A 20,298-nucleotide genomic window follows, 5' to 3' on the forward strand; every position below is an offset into this window, starting at 1 on the left:
CTGCATTGTGCACGCTGCCTTCACGTGAGTGCCCCAGTAAAAAAAAAAAAACAGCAGCAGCGGCGAGCGGTTTTATTGAGGAGGAGGAGAGTCAGACGTTGACAAAATGAGCTCAAGGAAACGAAGCAGCATTTGGATGCACTTTTCTTTAGTGGCAGACAGTAAGTCTAAATGTAACATATGCCAAAAAAATATTTCTATTAAGTCAGGCTCCATCTGCACAGACACCTGAAAACGCAACATCCAACAATCAAAGTGGCAGAGGTGAGAACAGAGCCAGATGACTCACATGACAATCAAGTCTCTGAAAATGCCAGTGCTTCTTCTGCCTCCACATCAGGTAGTGCTAGACGTCATACCAGTGCTCCCATCACTCTAGCCACAGCTACAGCAGCCTCTGATACCACTGGGCCCACATACACTTTGCCTGACCAGCCACCTGCTGCTGCTACCACAAAAACCAAGCAGACATCTCTTAGTCAGTACTTTACAGCTCCTGTCTTGACCCCATTGAGACAGGAGAAGAAAGATGAAGCGCTGGCAAAGATGATAGCTACTGACTTGCAGCCATTTCAAATTGTGGAAGACAGAGGATTCAAAAACTTCTGCTATGCTCTCAACCCCTCCTATATTCCTCCATCGGAAGGTATTTTTCAGAGAGTGTCTGAAATGCATGAGAGAGAAGTAGCATCACTTAGGAGAAGGGTGTCCAAAGTGTCAGCAGTGTGCCTAACAACGGATTGTGGGACGTCAAGGGTTACCACCTCATTCATGTCTGTAACATGTCACTTTACTGAAGATGTCCACGTGTCCTCCTGCCTACTGGACTGTTTTGAATTCAGTGAGCGGCACAAAGCAGACAACCTGGCAGAAAAGCTTCGTAGTGTTGCAGCAGAGTGGGGGATTGATAAGAAAGTGGTGTGCTGCTTAACTGACAATGCTGCAAACATTACTAAGGCTATTCAAATAACAGGATGGAGCCAACTCCCATGCCTGGCACATACCATTAATCTTGTGGTCAGAGATGCCCTTAAAGGTCCACAATCTATCATCGATAAAGTTGAAGAGGCAGTGGAGCACTTTCACAGAAGCTGCACAAAAACTGAAGGAAACACAGCTCCAAATGGAGGTGGATGAACTACGACTCCAACAGGATTGTGTCACAAGATGGAACTCCACGTATGACATGTTGCAGAGTTTTCTGACCAACAAAAATCCCATCGTGTCCACCCTGGCCATCACCAATGCACCAGTCCGCCTTTTATCCCAAGAAGAATGGACGACACTGCAGGAAATGTGCACCATCTTGAAACCATTTGAGGAGGTCACTGTTGAACTCAGTGCAGAAAGGTATGTTGTTAAGGAGTAGATTTCTAACGCATGCGTGCAAATTACCTGATACTAAATTATGAATATTTGTTACCATAGTAGATATCTGTTTAGTACATTGTAATATTTGTCATTGTTTAACAACTTTATAATCGTATCCTCAAAGTAAGGACTCTGTAAAGATGGCAAATAATAGCAGGGACACAGGGCAACCCTGTCGACATTCCTGTCTTGTTCAAAATTATTTGATAATCCTCCATTAATCCGAATATATATATAAAATTTATATATTTTCTTATGTAAGAACGACCAGTTGACAGAGTCGAATGCCTTCTCTGCATCTAACAAGACAGCCTCTAAATTGTCTTTATGTGGTGGTAATATCCTCCTGACGTTGTCCCCTGTTTGTCTCTGTCTAATGAACCCCGTTTGATCCAACTGGATAACATCGTCAAGTATTATTTCCAAGCATTTTACCCGAATTGACATGAGGAGTTTATCATCCTGGTTCAAGAGCAATCTGTCCAATCTTTACCATCTTTTGGTATTACAGTTATAAATGCTTCCGTCCAAGATGGAGGAATCTCTCCTTTTTTTAAGGACCCAATTGAATGTTGTCAGTTACAATGGAGATAAAGAGTCTTTCATTTTTCCTTTAAGTACATTTAAATTAAGTCCCAGGGAAATTTTTTTTTTTTATTATGTTTTAAACTGAAATGTAGGCAAACTGGGCTGTGGTTTGACAAGTCCTTTATGCCACATTTACCAGACCTTACAAAACTGATATCTTTACATAAAAAAAGACCAATCCTTGAGTAAGTTTTATGTGTTGGGGGAATACAAAGTGTAGTGTCTAGTTGTGGGGCTGAACTCCCTCCATATGTCACAAATTTCCATCTCTCTTATCATCTTTTCCGACACATCCCACTTTTTTCTCAGTCTCAGATCAAAGTCACCACCACAAACCACCATTCCCTTGGCGTTTGTGATCATGAGATCAAAGATTTGTCTGTAGAACCCCCACGTTGCACCTGGAGGTGCATATACATTTAGGAGAGAGGCTTCTGATCCTTCGAATGTTCCTACAAGCATATTATACCTTCTTTCTTTGCCCTTAATTTCTGATATCTGTTCAAAAATTACTCTTTTCAAGATCATCTCACCCCCCCCCCCCCTTTGTGTCCTGTTTTATAGGATGAGGAGTAAACCTGGTTAAAGCCCTGCCTTTTAAGTTTAGCATGCTCAAACTACGTACGCCACAATGGGGGTCCTCAGCATGTATTCACTCCCTGAAACGAGACCTTACTAGAGCGCATGACTATCTTGCTGAGACCCTGGATAAAAGCCATGAGAGAAAGAGTGGAGCTGAATGAATCTGATAGCTCCTCACAACACCTCCGATTGTTTTTTATTAAAGAGAGCGAAATCATCTGAACCTGACCCTGATGGTCAGAGGCGAGCAAACCACAGACGTTGGCAGTGAATGGACCAAGATCCTGGTGTGGCCAGCTGTGGCGTCTTTGGGACCATCAACACTCTCCTTCTTCTAGATACAGATAGGATCATACGCAAGCCTACCAGGAAGTAGTAGTAGTAGTAGAATAACAAATTTTAAGAAACACACACACACACACACACACACACACACACACACACTCAAAACGCTAAAAGAACATGAACACACACAAAAAAAAAAAACCTGATTAGAACAGCCTAGTTGAATGAAAACTTCATACATTTCGCCCACGTCTCAAGTTGGACTTCCTGTTTTGAGGTCTTGTTTGTGACCCTGAGGGAGCCGAGATGTTTTGCTGGTTCGTAGGGAAAGCCTCCATGCGTTGCCAGCAGTGGAGGGCCATTTTTCACAGGGATCCTTGTTTTAGCTGAGTCAGATCTTCCCCGATCACACAAATTATGTTATTCATGTCCTTCACCTGGCCCTAACGCCTTCCATGGCAGGGATTTATTAATTGTTTGTTCCACAGCCAAGACTACCATGCCTCCTTAGCGTGGAGAATCCGCGCCGAGACATAAGTTCGCCCGTCAATCCATCTATTATTCTCCCGCAACACCTTCTTTGTTATCATAGATGTGGAGTTGCTCTCTGACCCTTCCTCTATGCCACGAATTCTTATATTCTCCCATCTTGCTCTTCACTCTTGATCCGTTAGCTTATCTTCCAACCTAGCCTGTAGCTTTAGCGGTTCCCTCATAGCCTCCCCCATCCCCTACACTCTTTCCTCTGTCTCTGATAGTCACATTTTGACTTAATCAACTCTGCTGGTAGTTGCCTTAATGTCCTGTCATATCTATCGGAGAGTGTCTGCGTTTTCACACCGAAACGCTCAGCTCTTTCAATATCGTATGTGGGCTAGCTATGTCCACATCAACCTGTAGCCCCTGTGTCAGGATGGCTAGCTGCTTTGTCATCACCTGACTTGTGCGCAGCTGTATGAGCCCTTTCTTTCGTCTGTGAAACCTTTTTTAGTTTTGGTTTGGGCGTATTATAAACACCTCTAACTTCTTCTGTTAAGATGAAAAAAATCTTTCAACAAAATGTCATTTTTCTTGATGAACGAGGCGCTCTGGCAATGTGCTTCCTGCCTCATGGCAGTTAAACTGGAAGTCCCAAAAACTGCCATTTTTAAATTATATCATTAGAACCTGGTTTAAAATTTGAGTGGGTTCTCTCTTTGTCCTTGCTATATCCCTCTACCAGGTTTGGAGAAAATATGCTTTAGTTTTGGCACAATCCTGCTGAAGGATAGACACAAAGACAAAAGCCTCTGGAAACATGAGCTCCTCAGGCAGAGCCAATATCAGGCAGTGCAGCTCATTGAGGACCAGAAAGAACTCAGTGTTAGGCTTGGAACCAGAACTGGCGAGTCAAGTGAGGTAGAACCCCAGAGGCAGACAGACACAGAGGGAATTCCAAATTTAATGCTTTTATTTAAGGATTAAATAAAATTGCCAATCTATAATAAAACTTAAACTAATGGGGCCTAAGTGGGGGGAATGTGTGGCTGTCTGGAGGAGACAGAGCGTAAATGGAGTGTGTCGTACGACCTCAAGTGTGTTGTGGCTGCTGGTGTCTCGCGTGTGGAATCTCGTGTGGTGCCGCTATGTAAATGTAGATGGTGGCAGTGTTGTATATGTGTGGGCGATAACCGAGTCCGTGATCAAGAGTGGGGGGACTTGGAGGAGCAGTCCAGGTCCAGGGGTATGGGAGCGTTGTGTGAATCCAGGGGATTTTCTGGATGAGGAATTTCACAACGACCACTACTTTCAAGCACCGGGCCGCCATCTGAGGCACTTCTTGTGCGGTCGGCATCTCAGACGTTGATGAGTTGCGCGTCCCTGATGTTGATGGGATGTTGCTGCCACACTTGATTGAGAGGGAGATGATGATTGAGATTGGGAGGGGGTTAAAGCTGGAGTCACAACACACAGTTCTGTTTTTCTCTAGTTTATGTGTGCTAGGTGGTGACGACAGAAGTGCGGCGTAGGCTATGAGAGTAGATTTGCAACAGTCGGAAGTTTGCTAATAAAAGGCACATGGTTTGGTGTTCATACCACAGAATAACTTTATAATTCACGATATATTGCTGCAACCCCAATGAGAGATGCCACAAACAAAGAAAGGCCATTTATAGTGTAGGAATGCACATGAACCTACTGGCAAGGGATCAACTATGGTGACAGTCACTGTGAGGGACACTGCTTGGACTAATATGACCTTTTCAAGGCTGCTCAGGCAGTGAAACTCTCACGGTCTCAGGTTTTACACAGCTGAACATCAGTGACACTGACACTAAGATGGACCTTGATATTTCTGATATAATGTTTTGATGACTTCGCTGAACTGAGGGCTAACAAGCACCGCGTGGCTAATGAAAGCAGACAAAGACATCCATGAGTGAAACTTATTTTGCCGTTAATGATTTCTTACTTCACCGCTCGCACTCCATTCATTATTTGTCACAGTGTTTTAACTTTCATCATCAGTGCCAGAAGTAGACTACGCTTTATATCAATTATCTTGATCACTTTCACAAGTTATCATACAGAAATTACTTTGAATTTCTCAACTGATCCGACCACAAGTTTTTAATCTCTTGTTTTTTTTTCCCAGTCTGATCGGCAGCATCTGAGCAGCTCCGCTGGAGCAGGGTCACGTCATCTCAGTGGCATTAATGAGGACACTGCCAGTGCTGCTTCTTCACTTTCCCAACCCAGATTTATGCTGCTCGTCGTAGGGATTGAGCCAACCTCTGGTCAGGTGTGAGGATGAGGACGTGCAGAGAGGACATCAAGGTGATGCCACCTGTATTGTCTTCCCTGGTTACACAGTCGATGGAGTTTCACAGGAACACTGGATGTGAACTTCAATCTGTCTACCCCTCGTCCCCTTCCCTCACAAAAACTACAGCCCTTCTTTTTTCCTTTGACCTGCTGGGTCCCTTCTTGGCCTCTTCCTGGTAGGGGTGGTTTCTACCTGGTCCTCGTCGTCCCTTTTTCTCTTATTCCGGCCAAAAGCAGGAGGGTCAGGCCGAATCGAGCTTCTCCTTGTTGCAGCTTCCATCGGCCCAGCAACCTGGTGTTCCACCATGGCAGTCACACACCTCTGTGTCTTGACCTCAGGACCTGCCTGATCCCTTCTAGTCCTCTTCCTGACCCTGGCCATTTCTACCTGGTCCTCGTCATCCCTCTTCCTCTTATAATGGCCTGAAGCACCCTGGTGTTCCGCCCCAGCATTGGCACACATCTGGGTCTTGGCCTCAGGACCTGCCTGATCCCTTCTAGTCCTCTTCCTGACCCTGGCCATTTCTACCTGGTCCTCGTCATCCCTCTTCCTCTTATAATGGCCTGAAGCACCCTGGTGTTCCGCCCCAGCATTGGCACACACCTGGGTCTTGGCCTCAGGAGCTGCAGGGTCCCTTCTAGTCCTCTTCCTGACCCTGGCCATTTCTACCTGGTCCTCGTCATCCCTCTTCCTCTTATAATGGCCTGAAGCACCCTGGTGTTCCGCCCCAGCATTGGCACACACCTGGGTCTTGGCCTCAGGAGCTGCAGGGTCCCTTCTCTGCCTCTTTATGATCTCAGCAGTTTCTTCTTGGTCCTTGTCATCCCTCTTCCTTTTATTCTTTCTGGAAGCAGGTGAGTCAGGCTGAATCTGGTTGCACTGTTTTCCAGCCTTCATTGGCCCAGCAACCTGGTTTTTCACACAGGCAGTCACACACTTCTGGGTCTTCACCTCAGAACCTGCTGGGTCCCTTCTCGGCATCTTCCTTATCCTGGTGGTTTCTGCCTGGTCCTCGTCATCTCTCTTCCTCTTATTGTGGCCTGAAGCGGGTCTGTCAGGCTGAACCTGGCTGCTCTGGCTCACAGCTTTTATTGGTCCAGCATCCTGGTGTTCCACCCCAGTAGTGGGACGCATCTGGGTCTTGGCCTCAGGACTTGCAGGGTCCCTTCTCTGCTTCTTTCTGTCACGGTTTGTTTCCTTCCGTCTTCTATCAGCCCTTCTCTTTTTCCACTGGCCTGACTGCTGGATGCTGTGGTGGGGAGGCTGGGCTGGATGTTCCTCCACATGTGGATATGCATGACTGGGCCTGTAAAATGGCATTAAGAAGATTCTTTACTTTGAAATAAAAAAGCATCTGTAATAATGGTGTGGTGATGAAGGAGAGCCTACCCATCCAGATGACTAGAAGTCTTGATCTTTTTTGAAGGCTGATGAGATGTCTGAGGTGAATTTTTCTCATCATAATCATCATCGCCGTCGTCAGCATTTCTCTTCCTCTTCACCCCGGAAGGTCGATGACACCTCTGCTTTTCAAGCTTGGGTATCCAGGGTTCAGTCAAAGTTGAGATGGACGACAGTGCACTGTAAGATAGGGAAACAGTCCATCAATTGGGTGAATACAAATGTATAATATATCAAAAATAGCCAGTAGAATCATGGTGTGAACTTACTAGTTGCTGTCAGAGTTAAAGGCCTTCAGGTGGTCCAGGGTAATAAAAGAATGAGCCAGCACCTCGTGAGGCGTTATTCTTTGTGAGGGGTCAAGAATCAGCATCTTTTTTAGCAGGTCCACAAACATCTGGCGGTCAGCCTTGTTGGCAGCCTCGTCTTCAGGAGCCTGCCACTCAGTAACCTGGAACTGGAACCAACAACAACAATCAAGGTCAGATGTATCTTCAACTACCCCCCCCCCCCCCCCCCCCAAATTTGAACTACGGCAATGTTTTCATTTCCACATTTTTACGGTCCCCACTTACAAACTCAAGCTGATCAAGAGTGCTGGCCCCGTGGGTCCTGGTATCATATGAGTGGATCCCTGTCTCCGAGAGGAACTGCTCCGGTGTCTGAAGAGAGAAAAACACTGATGAATGGACTTTTTTTGAATTCATACTCAGTTTTAAAAACAAAGCTCAGACATGTTGCGCAGCTCTGTCACTTGTGTCAGCATGAGTGAGGAGGTACGAACCTTCAGTCTCCACAGACCCTCTGAGTCTTTCTTGAAAAACTGTTTGGTCTTTAATCCTGACGACAGCATGTGCTGTGGTATGGGTCCCTGGGTGTCCGTGATGTACCTGAGCTGAGGATACAACGCAGCGTCAGCTCACAAAGGCAGTTCATAATCAAGCAACCAATCATTTCCATATTCATCGCCATCGCTTACAAAACACGTCCGTGAAGTTTCTGTGACTGGAACTTACCATGTCGTATTCATCCATCCCAGGGTAGAGCAGGTCACCGAGGAACATGCAAGCAGCCATGAGGCCCACAGACCACATGTCTATGGCTTCTGAATACGGAAGCCCCAAGATTATCTCTGGAGAACTGAGAGGGAATGAACACACAAGAGTGAATGCCACTTTCACTATTATATCATTGATTATATGATAAGTTATGATAAACCTTTAAAATGACTCTTATTCCTGTTATAATTATCATTATTATATTTCAGCTCCTCGCTAAGTCATATTTATACATGTGTATGAATGGATGAAGGGACAGTATGAACTATACCAGCAACCAATACACCACTAAGAGATCAAGTAAAGGTCCAGGTCCTCACCGGAACATGATGGTCTGAAGCTTTCGACCCCGCTGGGCCTGGGAGGCTTCCATGGCGAGGCCAAAGTCAATGATTTTGATCCGCCAAGGCTCCTGCTTATGGTTGACCAGCATCACGTTGTTGAGCTTGAGATCAGCGTGTAGGATCCCTGCTTCCTTCAGTTGGCAGAGTCCACTAGCGAGCTGAAAGGTTATTAAAGGAGAAAAGGGCGATGTGATGACACGTTCTTCTTTGGATGAATGCATAAATGAACGTTGTGGGACATACCTGCTCAATGATAGGCCTGATCTCCGTCAGATGCAATGATGAGCCTTGTCTCTCAAGCATGATGTCCAGCAGAGACTGGTCTAAAGTTTCAAACTCCAGACAAAAATGTTGTCGGTCAATGAAAGCTTGCTCCCAGTGTACAAAGAAGCTTGAATTGAGCGTTTTGATCCTCTGAAGCATGAGCACCTGGAGATAAATGAAAATAAGGTTGTATTCCTTTGAGAGTTGTCGCAGTTTGTGTATTTTAGGGTTCTACACCTAAAGGAATGAGCTCAAGTTCAAGGAAGTATCGTCACAGGGAGATGCAGTACCTCACGTATGCCATCGCTCTTCTCCAGTGTTTTAAGCGCCACAGTTCTTTCACCACCGTTCACGTCAGTCCTCCTGCATTTCATGACTTTGCCAAAGCCTCCTTCGCCCAGGATGGACAAGACCTCGTAGGTGGCGTTAGAGGAGAAGACGATTCCTCCGGGGATCAACGGTTCATTGATTCTGAATGACATATTTGTGGGTGTGATGAATTCAACTATGAGAGAGAAGAGTAGACACAACATTGATTCACGATGTGACACTATCACTACATCTGTATCGACATGAGAAACATCTATACTTTGGGACTAGATACGGAGCGCAGAATAGGAATATTTGTCCCAGCCTTTTTTTTTTAAATGGAGCACAACGAAGCCTGTGCACACTGCGTACTCATACCCTTTATACCTTGAGAGAGTAACACCTTCTATTGGCTTGGTAACTATTATCAAAGAATATCACTGCTTTTTTCGCTCACCTATACACCACACTTGTCTTTATTGAGACACAAGTGCGAATACGCTGAAGGCCTACACTGATTCACAAGCGTTTGGTTGTCGAGGTGTTGCCAGAAGAAGGCTTGAAGTTTACGGATGAAGCAGAATGGGCTCATATTAGCGATGTCAGAACAGCTGAACTCAGCCAAGATAAGTGTGTGCATTGAAGTCCACAGTCTCTGATGTCAGCAGAGCCTGGAGAGAAGTTGTGACATCACTGACCAGTCTGGTCCAACACAGATCTCAGAATTCTGAGGCTGAGCCGACTCTTTTCGCTCTCTGAGGAGGATTCGGTCATTTATTCACTATTCAATCCGTATTTTGTGTGTACGTGTGAGTGTGTGTGTGTGTGTGTGTGTATGTGTGGGGGGGGGGGTGTATCCCACAAGGCCTTCAGTATCGTGCTGACTCATCATGAAACATCATTTCATTGTGAATCTCATTTCAACAGGCAGCGCTGTGTGTAGCAACATGTCTGAAAAGAAGTGGAGACGCGGTGTTGCTATTAAAGGTCCTTCTTGTGAGATCATGAATGTCCGTGGTTTGCAGACACATTTTTATTTTTTTATCCATCACCCTGAAGACTGAAGCTTCACAATAATCAAAACTCATTTTGGACTACATTTTGTCACCACAAAGACAAATCTATTTGTGACTGAAAATGGCAGAAAAACTTTGAGACATCAGTGACTTTTAGATTTTTGGATTAGAAACTTCTCAAAAGCTGGTGGTGGTGCAGTGGTTAGCACTGTGGCCTCACAGCAAGAAGGTTCCAGGTTCGAGTCCCAGCTCCATCACAGGATCTTTCTGTGTGGAGTCTCCATGTTCTCCCTGTTCCTGCGTGGGTTCTCTCTGGTACTCCAGCTTCCTCCACAGTCCAAAGACATCAAGAGGGGACGAGGCTGATTGATACTCTAAATTGACCGTAGGTGTGTCTGTGAGTGTGAATGGTTGTCTGTCTCTATGTGTTGGTCCTGTGATGGTCTGGTGACCTGTCCAGGATGAACCCCACCTCTCGCCCGTAGCCGCTGGGATAGGCTCCAGGCTAACCCTTGACATTCAAGATATAAAAGGGTAAATAGAAAACACTTTTCAATCACTTCTCAACCTCCAGCTTAACGTCAACCTTTCAGTCTCGTGGATTTCTCTGATAATGTCGAGCCACGCAGTCACTGAGGGGTGTGGGGCAGCAATCAGCTGCGAGTGATCGCCTTCTTGCTGCCACCAGGGCCGAGAGGTTGAGAGGTTTTGGAGGCCCTGTCCCATCAGTGTTGTCTTACTTGTGTCCCCCTCTCTGATGCCCGTGGTGTCCCTCCCTCTCCTCCTCCTCCTCCTCCGCTGTGGCTGTTACCTCCACCTGCTAGGGCCCCGCCTCTGCTTCATGTGCTGCCTCCAGGGGGGTTAGATAGTGAGCGCCCTGCTGGGGGCCTACTATCATCCGGTGATTTCAAGAATCCTGTGAGCTTTGGGATGCTCTTGACTAAGTCTTTTCCCTGATTTTGCTTTTCTGCAGCTAATTTTCCTTTGTGGGCAACGCTCTCAAATTTACTTTTTCCTCCATCATTTTGCAACTCACTCATGCAAAGGGTGAAAGCTTGACACATAAAGGGGCGGGACTGGGCTTAGCAAAGGGTTCATATGTTAAGTGATTGACAGGATGTTGTGTATGTGGCCTATGAACACAACTACATCATTAATAAAGACACAGGAGAGATGGACTGAGTTCAAATCCAAAATCCAGAACGTAACAGAGCTAATAGCGCATGTAATGTGTTACTACAACATAAAGTAGTCCCTATTTATAATATAGGCTATACGGTACACAGGAAAACTGACAAGTTACAAAACAATGTGACTTTTTGAGCTCATCGTGTCCCATCGTGTCTCTTGCTTCAGCCCAGGGAAGCTCATGTGGCCTCGGCTGCCAAACTCCATATTTTCAAAAGGCATCATCACTTCCCATCACTTCCTCTGGCAAATCACCCAAATGCAAGAGTTTCCATGACGTAGCAATGTGCAGAATCAGAATTTGTTGCATTAATTTGCCAATAGTTTCCCAGAACACCTGCATCTTTGTGCTTGCCTAGAAGACGTGGTAATGACTTGCCTCTACAGCTCCACGTCCCCTCTGACACGAGGGTGCTGATGACGACTGGTATCTTTGCAACAGAGGAGTAATAAAAAACGAATCAGGTTCTTCCAACTGAACTCGGGCGAATGCACTGAACAAATAGTCGAGAAGACAGTCCTACACATTGTCCCGTTGTCGGGGTGTGATGGTATCCTGCAATTCCGTTTCCCAGTTCTCTTTCATACAATCTGTTGATTTTCTCCGACCCTCAGCAACTCCCCTGTATAGTTTTGAGAGGAGGGATTTAGAGCTGTCAACATATGCCTTCCTGACCAGCTGTATAATCCCACTGGAATCAACATTTGACTGCCTGTCGGCAACTTCTTTCATTAAGTAATGGCGCAGTTGTAGGTTTCTGAAAAAGTCCTGCTTATCAAGATTATGCCGTTCCTGCATTGTCTGAGAGTCTAGGTTCACCAGGTTCACCAGGTTTGGCATTTTTCAAAAAACACAGTCAGATATGGGGGTGAGCTCCATCACCAGAGTCCATACATATCCTAGAATCTAGGATATGTATGGACTCTGGTTCATCAAGGACCTTGATGAACCATTGTGTAATCCTCCTTGAAAACCTCCATCCATCCATCCATCGTCTTCCGCTTATTCCTATTAAGGGTCGCGGGGGGGGGGGGGCTGGAGTCTATCCCAGCGTCAACGGGCAAGAGGTGGGGTTCACCCTGGATGAGTCACCAGTCCATCACAGGACCAACACATAGAGACAGACAATATTCACACTCACAGTCACACCTACGGTCAATTTAGAGTATCAATCAGCCTCGTCCCCTCTTGATTTCTTTGGACTGTGGGAGGAAGCTGGAGTACCAGAGAGAACCCACACAGGAACAGGGAGAACATGGAGACTCCACACAGAAAGATCCTGTGCTGGAGCTGGAACTCAAACCTGGAACCTTCTTGCTGTGAGGGGACAGTGCTGACCACTGCACCACCGTGCAGCCCCCTTGAAAACCTCATTGCATTTAAATATGTTTTGTTTTGGATATTTTGCTCGGCACTCGTTCATCAAGCTGATGAAACATGCATAAAATGTGTTATGATATGAAAAGCCCACGATGACTTCCAACAATCAAAGGATCTTTATTGTCACCATGCAAAGCCCAAAACAGCTTGCGCCTCATTAAAGGCAGAAAATAGGTTTCATGTTTATTTTACACGAGTTCCAAACCTATTTTCTGCCTTTAATATAAAAAATCCTGGATAAAAACTGACATGAGCAGATGTGGATCACGTGGAAGTACAATCAGTGCTTCAGTCAGGGTTAGGGTTAGGGTTAGGGTTATGCTAACCCTAACCCTAACCCTTGGAGGGAAGGTGATGTTGGTCGAAGTGTACGAGGAGCACTCGAGTGAATCCACAGCAGAAAAGCAGAATCTACTTGAAAACATGCTCGACGAGGTCCGAGTGAGGTGTGAAGCAGAGTGGAGTGTTGCTCTGCTTCACATGGGCTCGAGTGTGCGCTGGTTTCCAAAGGTCTGTCAATCAAAGTTCTGTGTACGTCTTCACACTCAATCTCTGCAGTGTTGACTGGAGGTTGTGTCTGGAATGGCCGCATGACTCCAGCACCTTGTTGCTTCTGTGGACAACACAAACGGATCCTCAGTTTAAATTATTATTATTACTTTTTTTTGGGGGGGGTCAAAAAATACATCTCAACTTTGATGCTTTCTAAATTAGAATCTGCTGAGTGAACAAGTCTCAGGGAGGTTCGACATCGTGTGTGGTGACCTCCTGGATGAGCCCCCCCCCCCATCGCCTGTGAGACGGTCGCTGAATTTTCAGCTCAGTTTGCAATGAGGTAAAATGATGTGTTCAGGTTTCCAGAAGAATCTCATGTGTCAGTGTTCATAGCACTCACAACCACAACACTTGAAATTCAATGTTAAGTTCCAAAAAGACAACAAACTCATCCCAACACCAAAATGAGAGAGTAAGACCAGAGAGTAGAGATGCTGCAGGTGATAAAACAATCATGGTGACATCTAGAGTTGTGTACCTGGATGCTGTCTGCTGATTGGTTCATGCTTTCTTTGAGGAAGTAGTCCTGTCGAACCACGTGTTCCAAGACCTGGAGGTGGCTGGGAACCACCAACACGGGTTTCACCTCCTCACTCTGATCAGCCCAGACATCAGGCCAGGAGTGGTTGGTGTATAAAAAAGGAAGACAATAATAGAGTATAATTATGCACTGTGTGTACTTGGTACATGTACTTAGACATATTGTGTGTATGTATATTGATATATACATTTTGTACTAACATTTATGGGCTCAGTGTATTTCTGTTTGTGAAAACAAATGAATTAGTCACCAAACTACATTACCCAGGACTCCTTGTTCAAGCCAGGCACTTCCTGTGACAGCTCTGATTGGTCCACGTTGTTAAGCTCAGTTCAGCTTCCAGGGAGCTGCTGATGCTACCAGTCACAGACAACTTTTAGAGGATGAGAAGTTTTACTTTTAAAGTAGCCAAGATCCTGAACCTGATCTTTTGAACCAGAGAACACAGAAGAGGAAGTCCAGGTTTTAGGAGAGGAAGTGCAGGTTTTGGAAGGAGAGCAGGCAAGAAAGAGGTCGGCTATAACCTCTCTTCCACTACCATTCTTTGTGCTAAGGTAACTAGCGGTCAGCAGGCTCAGGGTCAGGTACAGACTGTGTGAACGCAGAAAAACGTGGTGTGCCTTTTTGTATTCACATGTATCTCGGGAACAATGACAGTGAGAATGTGCGGCCCTCCACGGGGAGTGTACACACGCTTTGGTCCATTGGTGACACACGACCAACAAATGCGAAAACAATTCCTCCTCAGTAATTTACGCAGCAAAAACAACAGTGAAACACAAGTATCTTCAGCTACACGCGTGAATGTGTGCGCAGCAGGATGGAGGACAACGGTAACTTTGGGCTCATTAGAGGACATGAAAATATATATTTAGAAGCCATGATGAGACCCTTTCCCTTAGACATGAGCCAGTTTTAATATGTGAACAATCATAATAATAAATGAATGAATAAAAATCACAAATAAATGAATCAATAAAAAAGGGTTTAAAATTGGAGGAGGGACACTAAACAGTTACCTTGAATTAATGAGACTACTGTATGATCATTTACTGCGATCAATTTCTGAGTACTTCGTTTACTTCAGTGAACACACATTTATACCTCCCTCATGGGTTCTCATTTACCTGCACCTACATTTACCTTTTCCTCCACATTCACTCTTCACACCTTCATCCATCCCTCCACATGCAGTCAGTTCATTGAGTTTAGTAAATCAAAGGTGTGCCTGTGTACATGTACCCAGTCCCAGTCTACAGGGAGCAGTAAGCTTCCCCATCATGTGTAAATATATCATGTATTACATCAACCAAGTCTTCCAGCTTAGGCACCTCTGTCCTCAGACATTTTCTGGTACCCCCCCCCCCCCCCCCTCCCAGCGATCAACATTGTCCTGAACATTTTGATGTTTCCACTTCTTTCAAGTTCAAAGTTTCATTTACCCAAACACAAGAGCTCAGTGTTTTATCCATGCAGTCAAGCTGATTGTCAGGGATCTGCATCGTATGTGGAAATGGTCAGCTTTAATAACTCCTTCATCTTCGATCCCATTTATTCTGTGCTGATGTTACGCAACATCTGGTCCTGTTCTCTCCAGGATCAGGAGCAGGTTTCCCTCTACTGTTGCCTGTTCATCTCTTCCCATTCTTCCACTGATAGTAAGACGTTTGTCTCTTTCTCCCATTTCTCTTATAAATTCAAACTTTGGTTCATATACTGAAAAGAACATTTGAATATTATCTGACTGATCGCTCCAATTTCAAACTAATATTTCATCAATGAGCTCTGAGGACCGCACCAAATTTTGGGGGTACGGGTTTAGTTTCTCTCCTCACCAGAGCCTAAAAGGTAGATAATCTTCACTCCTGTGAGACCTGCTGAACACTAGTTAGCTTAGCACAATGAATGGTAGTGGATGCGAAGTACTAACTGCTGTGCTGTCTACAACCCCCCCCCCCCCCTCCAATAATATAAAATAGGAATCCTTCATGTAAAAGCCAAGTCAATCAGCACGACACTGCAGGGAATCGAACCCCGTCCCAGTAAACCAGGAGTACCGTTACCAGCGTCTTTTACTTTTTGATGCTACATGAAAGGAAGCAAAACCTGCATTCCACCAGCATGAGAGGGAGATTTATCCAAATGTTTCAGATCATAAATGAACTCAGCAACGCTTCAAGTGACCAGAGTTCAGGTAAGACCACTCTTACTGGAACCACCAGCAGTACTACTGGTCATACTGGTCCTGTGGTACAGCTCAAGACTGCAGGTCTGATTATTGGAGCCAATTTAGCTTCCACTCCTAAATGCTGTTGGAATGCAGGAAAAAGAAACCTTGTACCCCGCCCCCCCCCATGTCCTCACCTACTACAGTCTAGCCACCTTACTCACCGACTCCCCCATCCCTCACCTAGACTCTTACTGCCCCCCCCCCCCCATGTCCTCACCTACTACAGTCTAATCTAGCCACCTTACTCACCGACTCCCCCATCCCTCACCTAGACTCTTACTGTCCCCCCCCCCCCATGTCCTCACCTACTACAGTCTAATCTAGCCACCTTACTCACCGACTCCCCCATCCCTCACCTAGACTCTTACTGCCCCCCCCCCCATGTCCTCACCTACTACAGTCTAATCTAGCCACCTTACTCACCGACTCCCCCATCCCTCACCTAGACTCTTACTGTCCCCCCCCCCCCCCATGTCCTCACCTACTGCAGTCTAGCCACCTTACTCACCGACTCCCCCATCCCTCACCTAGACTCTTACTCCCCCCCCCCCCGTTCCACTCCTCTACCACCTCACTTACGTGGGAGGACAGTTTTAAAACGTTTGACTCTCACAGCCTTCCTTCTGTTGGAGGCTTGGGTGCTTAACTGAAGGCGTTTCTCTTTACGAAACGCCCAATAAACCGTCACCCTCCAGTCCCTCTCCTCCCTGCTGTTAAAACCTCTGTCCGTAACCTTCAGCCTCTTCTCCCTGCGATGCTCCCAAATCATTTTCTGCCTCCATTCCCTCTCCTCCCTCTGTCTCATTCTCTCTTCTTCCTGCAGCCTCTCCTGTCTTACCGTTTCCTCTCGGCGGAGGATGGCCTGCCTCAGCCTCGCCTGTTTCATCAAGGCACTTTTGCCCACCTCACCCCTCTGTCGAACTAACTCCTCCCTCATCTTCCTCCCCCACACCCTCCCCTCAGCCATCTCCTGCTCTAACCTCTCCCTCTCCAAACAGGTATCCCTCCTCTTTCTGTACCTTTCCTTTATCCTCCTTTCTTCCTCCTCTGCCTTTCTTACCATTTCCTCTTCTTCCCTTTTCAGCCTCTCTGTCTCCACCATCTTTGCTCTGCTCCCTCTGGAGCTCTCCTGGATTCTCTGCCTCTCCTCCTCTTCCTCAGCCTCCTCCACTATCCTCCACCACTCCTTCCCCATCGTCTCTCTGCTTGCTTCCCAGCCAAATTCAAACACCCTAATTGACACCAGTCAAAATGACCACGTGACCATATAAATACATTAATTGACAAATAAATACACAATCATATGTAAATATCAACTTTCAAATCAGCAACAATAAAATCACAATCCTTCAACAAATCAGCTGAACTCTGTCTCTCCACACTGACCTTCTGTTACCTGCCTCCTTCTGCTGCTGTTCAGTCCTCTGCTTGTGAACTCTAGAAAAATGAGAATACTAGAATAATATAGACACAACATGAAAATGAAACAGGAGTTTATACTTCTGCTATTTCATTTATGTAAATGTCTCCATTTAATAATGTGATTTAGAGACGTTCTTCTCAAACATGTTCAGTGTGTAAAGTTAGGTCTGAAAATGAAACAAGGCTCAATCCAACAGTTGACCTCCAACCCCCAAACCTCAACTTTCCCTGCACTCAGAAGAAACTAGAAACTATGAGGTTTCTGGTGAGGAGGAGAAACTTAAATCTGCATTCTTCCATCATTTATTAGCTCTTTAATACAGTGTTAAACCAGCAATAGATCCATCCAACGTGACATGAACTAAATATCCCGGAGCTTCTCTACCACAGTAAAGCGATACATGGACGACCTTGACCTTAGAGATGCCTGACCTCTCCAAACACATTAAAACAGTATAAACTTCCTCCTCAACCTTCCAGGAATCCTTCCAAGGATTGATTCCTTAACTCCATCGCCAAGTCTCTACCATTCGAACACAGACACACATCTTAAACTGTTGAATATAAATGTGGGTTTGGCAGGTTTGTCACTTATTGATCTGTGACATTCATAATTTATTTCTGAAAAAGTCCGAGTCCAAAGACTGAAATCAAACTAGCCAGTGAATCATATTAATGTCGGGAAATAAAGCATGGACGATGTAGCGTAAAAACATTTGCCTTTATCACCGAATAAAAACTCCAGTCTAAATGCTTCTAGCAGGGTTAATTTGCTCAGCGTATTAAATTATATATTCACACTGTTCAAAGCTTCAAACAGTATAAACAGAAATGTCCGAACATTTACGTAGAATTAGCATCCCGGCTAATTTTGAACAGCATTCCCGGCGCAGGAAGGCTAATTCAGCCTAGCCTAGCATGGTGGGACATTCGTCTGGTAAGAAGCAGGTGGGTCTGGTCTCACCGCTCAGAGGCTCCCCCAAGGTCGCTGAAGACACCGAAGCTCCAAAAAAAGTCTGGGAAACTCCTTCAATGAACTCCCTGAAAGTCTCAGTGGCGCTTCCGAGAGTCCGTGACTTCCCTGGCGGCTCGAGGTGAACCAACCGTTAATGACCGCTGCCTTTATATAGGCTGCTTTACATACGTCACTCATCTCATGATGGGCGGGGCTATGAGGGAGCACCTGGTTGCTAGGTGCGTCATTGTTGTTTTTTAATTCTCCTCATCCCGTCTGATGGCTCATTCAATATTGATATACATGGTCAACATATATATTTATATAAATTGTTATGGCTATAGAACATTCCTTCAATAAATGAATAAATGTATCAATTACATCTAAATATATCGTGTCTTAGTGTTAGGAACCCAATGTAGTTTAATAAATAAATAAAAGGAGTCTGACTAAAAAGGATGATTTTATTGCTTGCCACATTTATTTAACTGTGGAGAACCAAAATGATTCATCATGCATGTCATGCGACAGTCGTTCTTTTATTGAAAAGGAGATTTTAAAGTCAATGAAGATTTCAACTGATTAAATATGTGTAAATTAACAGAAGGCCCACCTCAGTAGGTTTGGTATTGGTACAAATAAGCAAAGTTTTAAATCTCTTATGATCAAACAGACATAAACTCCTTCAACAACAGATTCTTTTTTACTTCACAAGTGTTGAATCAATTAGGTTTAAAACAGATCGTAGTCTATAATTAAACATCTCGAACTACAGGGACAGACAACACGTGAGACATGAACAGAGTAAAAACAAAGTGCAGAGAGAAAACAACACTGGGAAGTGAAGACAAAGTTAAATTTACAAATGAACCAAATAAAAATATAAATCTGAATATGACACATCTAAAGGTGGTATTCTGTAGTTGTCCAAGTGCAAAGTGTTGCACATTGCAGTCAGGGTTTGCCAGGGTTTTCCAGTTGTGGTATACACACACCTTATTAACTTAAAAGAGCATTAAAGAGTTCAAACACATGATTCGTTCCAATCGCTTTCTTGTTTGTACAGTCTTTAATTGTAGAACAATGCTGCTGGATGTCCATAAGAAAGAGATCAATATTTGGTTTGCAGTCTGTGCATTTTCTTTTGTGAATGTGAAATTTCCCAAGCAGCTGGATTAGTTGGACAAAAAAAAAACTGTATCATTGTCCAGATTTCCTTCAAAATAAATAAAAATGTCCTTTCTTGTCAAAGAATTGGCTCGTCTGTTATTGTGTACAATAAGCGCTGCTGCACCTCTGACGCCTGCGCGCTTCCCCTCCTTTCCCGCCTTCTCCACCAGGGGCCACAGCTTGCTCCTTGCGTCTTTATCTTCTTGGGTCAGGTCCTCCAGGATCTTGATCTTTCTCTCTTTGAGGACACCAGAGGTTCTGGCGTCCTTCCAGATCTTGTCTCTGTGGGACCGGGACAGGAACTGGACGACGATCCGGCGGCTGGAGCGATCTTCTCCGGAGCGGGGACCCAGCGGTGCGCGATGTCCACGGAGAGGGGCAGCGGGTCACCGATGTCTGGGGAGATCTGGCTGAAGAGGTCAGCGATGATCTACTTGACGGTTACTCCGGACCGCTCGGGGATCCCTGCGACCCGGAGATTCCACCTTCTCTTGTAGGCGTCCAGGTCGTTGCACCTCTCATGGAGCGCTGCGTTTTCTTTCTCCGGAGTGTCAACTCTGGTCCTGGAAATCGTCAGTTTTCGTCGTCACATCCTTCACTTGTCTCCCCAAGAATTCAAGGGACTCTGTGACGCTTCTCAAAGTGTCTGTGTTGGATTGAACAGAGCTTTCCAGGGGACCGTAGCCGTCTGAGGGATTCTTCTTGCATCCTCTCTCTCTCCGTGGCTGACAGCAAGCGAGAGGTGAGCCCAGGCTGCTCCTCCTCTCCACTGTTCGGTGTCTTCGTTTGTTTGGATGGTGGCACATGTGGAGACTCCGGAGAGGGCTCTGAC

At 45.4% G+C, this 20,298-nt stretch overlaps 1 protein-coding gene and 1 long non-coding RNA gene across 2 annotated transcripts; both read right to left on the minus strand.

Moving 5' to 3' along the window:
* Positions 1–5,752: 5,752 nt before the first annotated feature.
* Positions 5,753–9,550, minus strand: LOC147245472 (uncharacterized). The gene is made up of 10 exons (XM_086185256.1): positions 9,466–9,550; positions 8,990–9,204; positions 8,679–8,864; positions 8,412–8,593; positions 8,050–8,173; positions 7,818–7,928; positions 7,609–7,695; positions 7,303–7,490; positions 7,022–7,213; positions 5,753–6,938 (listed from the first exon to the last, which is right to left on the minus strand). The coding sequence occupies exons 2-10, from the start codon at positions 9,179–9,181 to the stop codon at positions 5,753–5,755; spliced, it is 2,448 nt and encodes an 815-aa protein (XP_086041382.1). The 5' UTR covers positions 9,182–9,204; positions 9,466–9,550.
* Positions 9,551–12,806: 3,256 nt separating this feature from the next.
* Positions 12,807–18,443, minus strand: LOC147245473 (uncharacterized). Its single transcript, XR_015110041.1, has 5 exons — positions 18,306–18,443; positions 17,306–17,356; positions 13,953–14,116; positions 13,627–13,743; positions 12,807–13,206 (listed from the first exon to the last, which is right to left on the minus strand). It is a non-coding gene; the product is annotated as an uncharacterized LOC147245473 (long non-coding RNA).
* Positions 18,444–20,298: the final 1,855 nt, after the last annotated feature.

This window comes from Aulostomus chinensis, chromosome 18 (assembly GCF_037954235.1).
Source record: "Aulostomus chinensis isolate RoL2024-O1b breed Wild chromosome 18, RoL_Achi_v1.0, whole genome shotgun sequence".
NCBI lineage: Eukaryota > Metazoa > Chordata > Actinopteri > Syngnathiformes > Aulostomidae > Aulostomus > Aulostomus chinensis.

Coding starts and splice junctions, on each gene's coding strand:
- LOC147245472 (XM_086185256.1), bottom strand. CDS start 9,181: ATGTCATTCAGAATCAATGAACCGTTGATCCCCGGAGGAATCGTCTTC. Junction 8,594..8,678: donor TCAGGCCTATCATTGAGCAG/GTATGTCCCACA, acceptor ATAACCTTTCAG/CTCGCTAGTGGACTCTGCCA. Junction 8,174..8,411: donor CTTCAGACCATCATGTTCCG/GTGAGGACCTGG, acceptor ATTCCCTCTCAG/TTCTCCAGAGATAATCTTGG.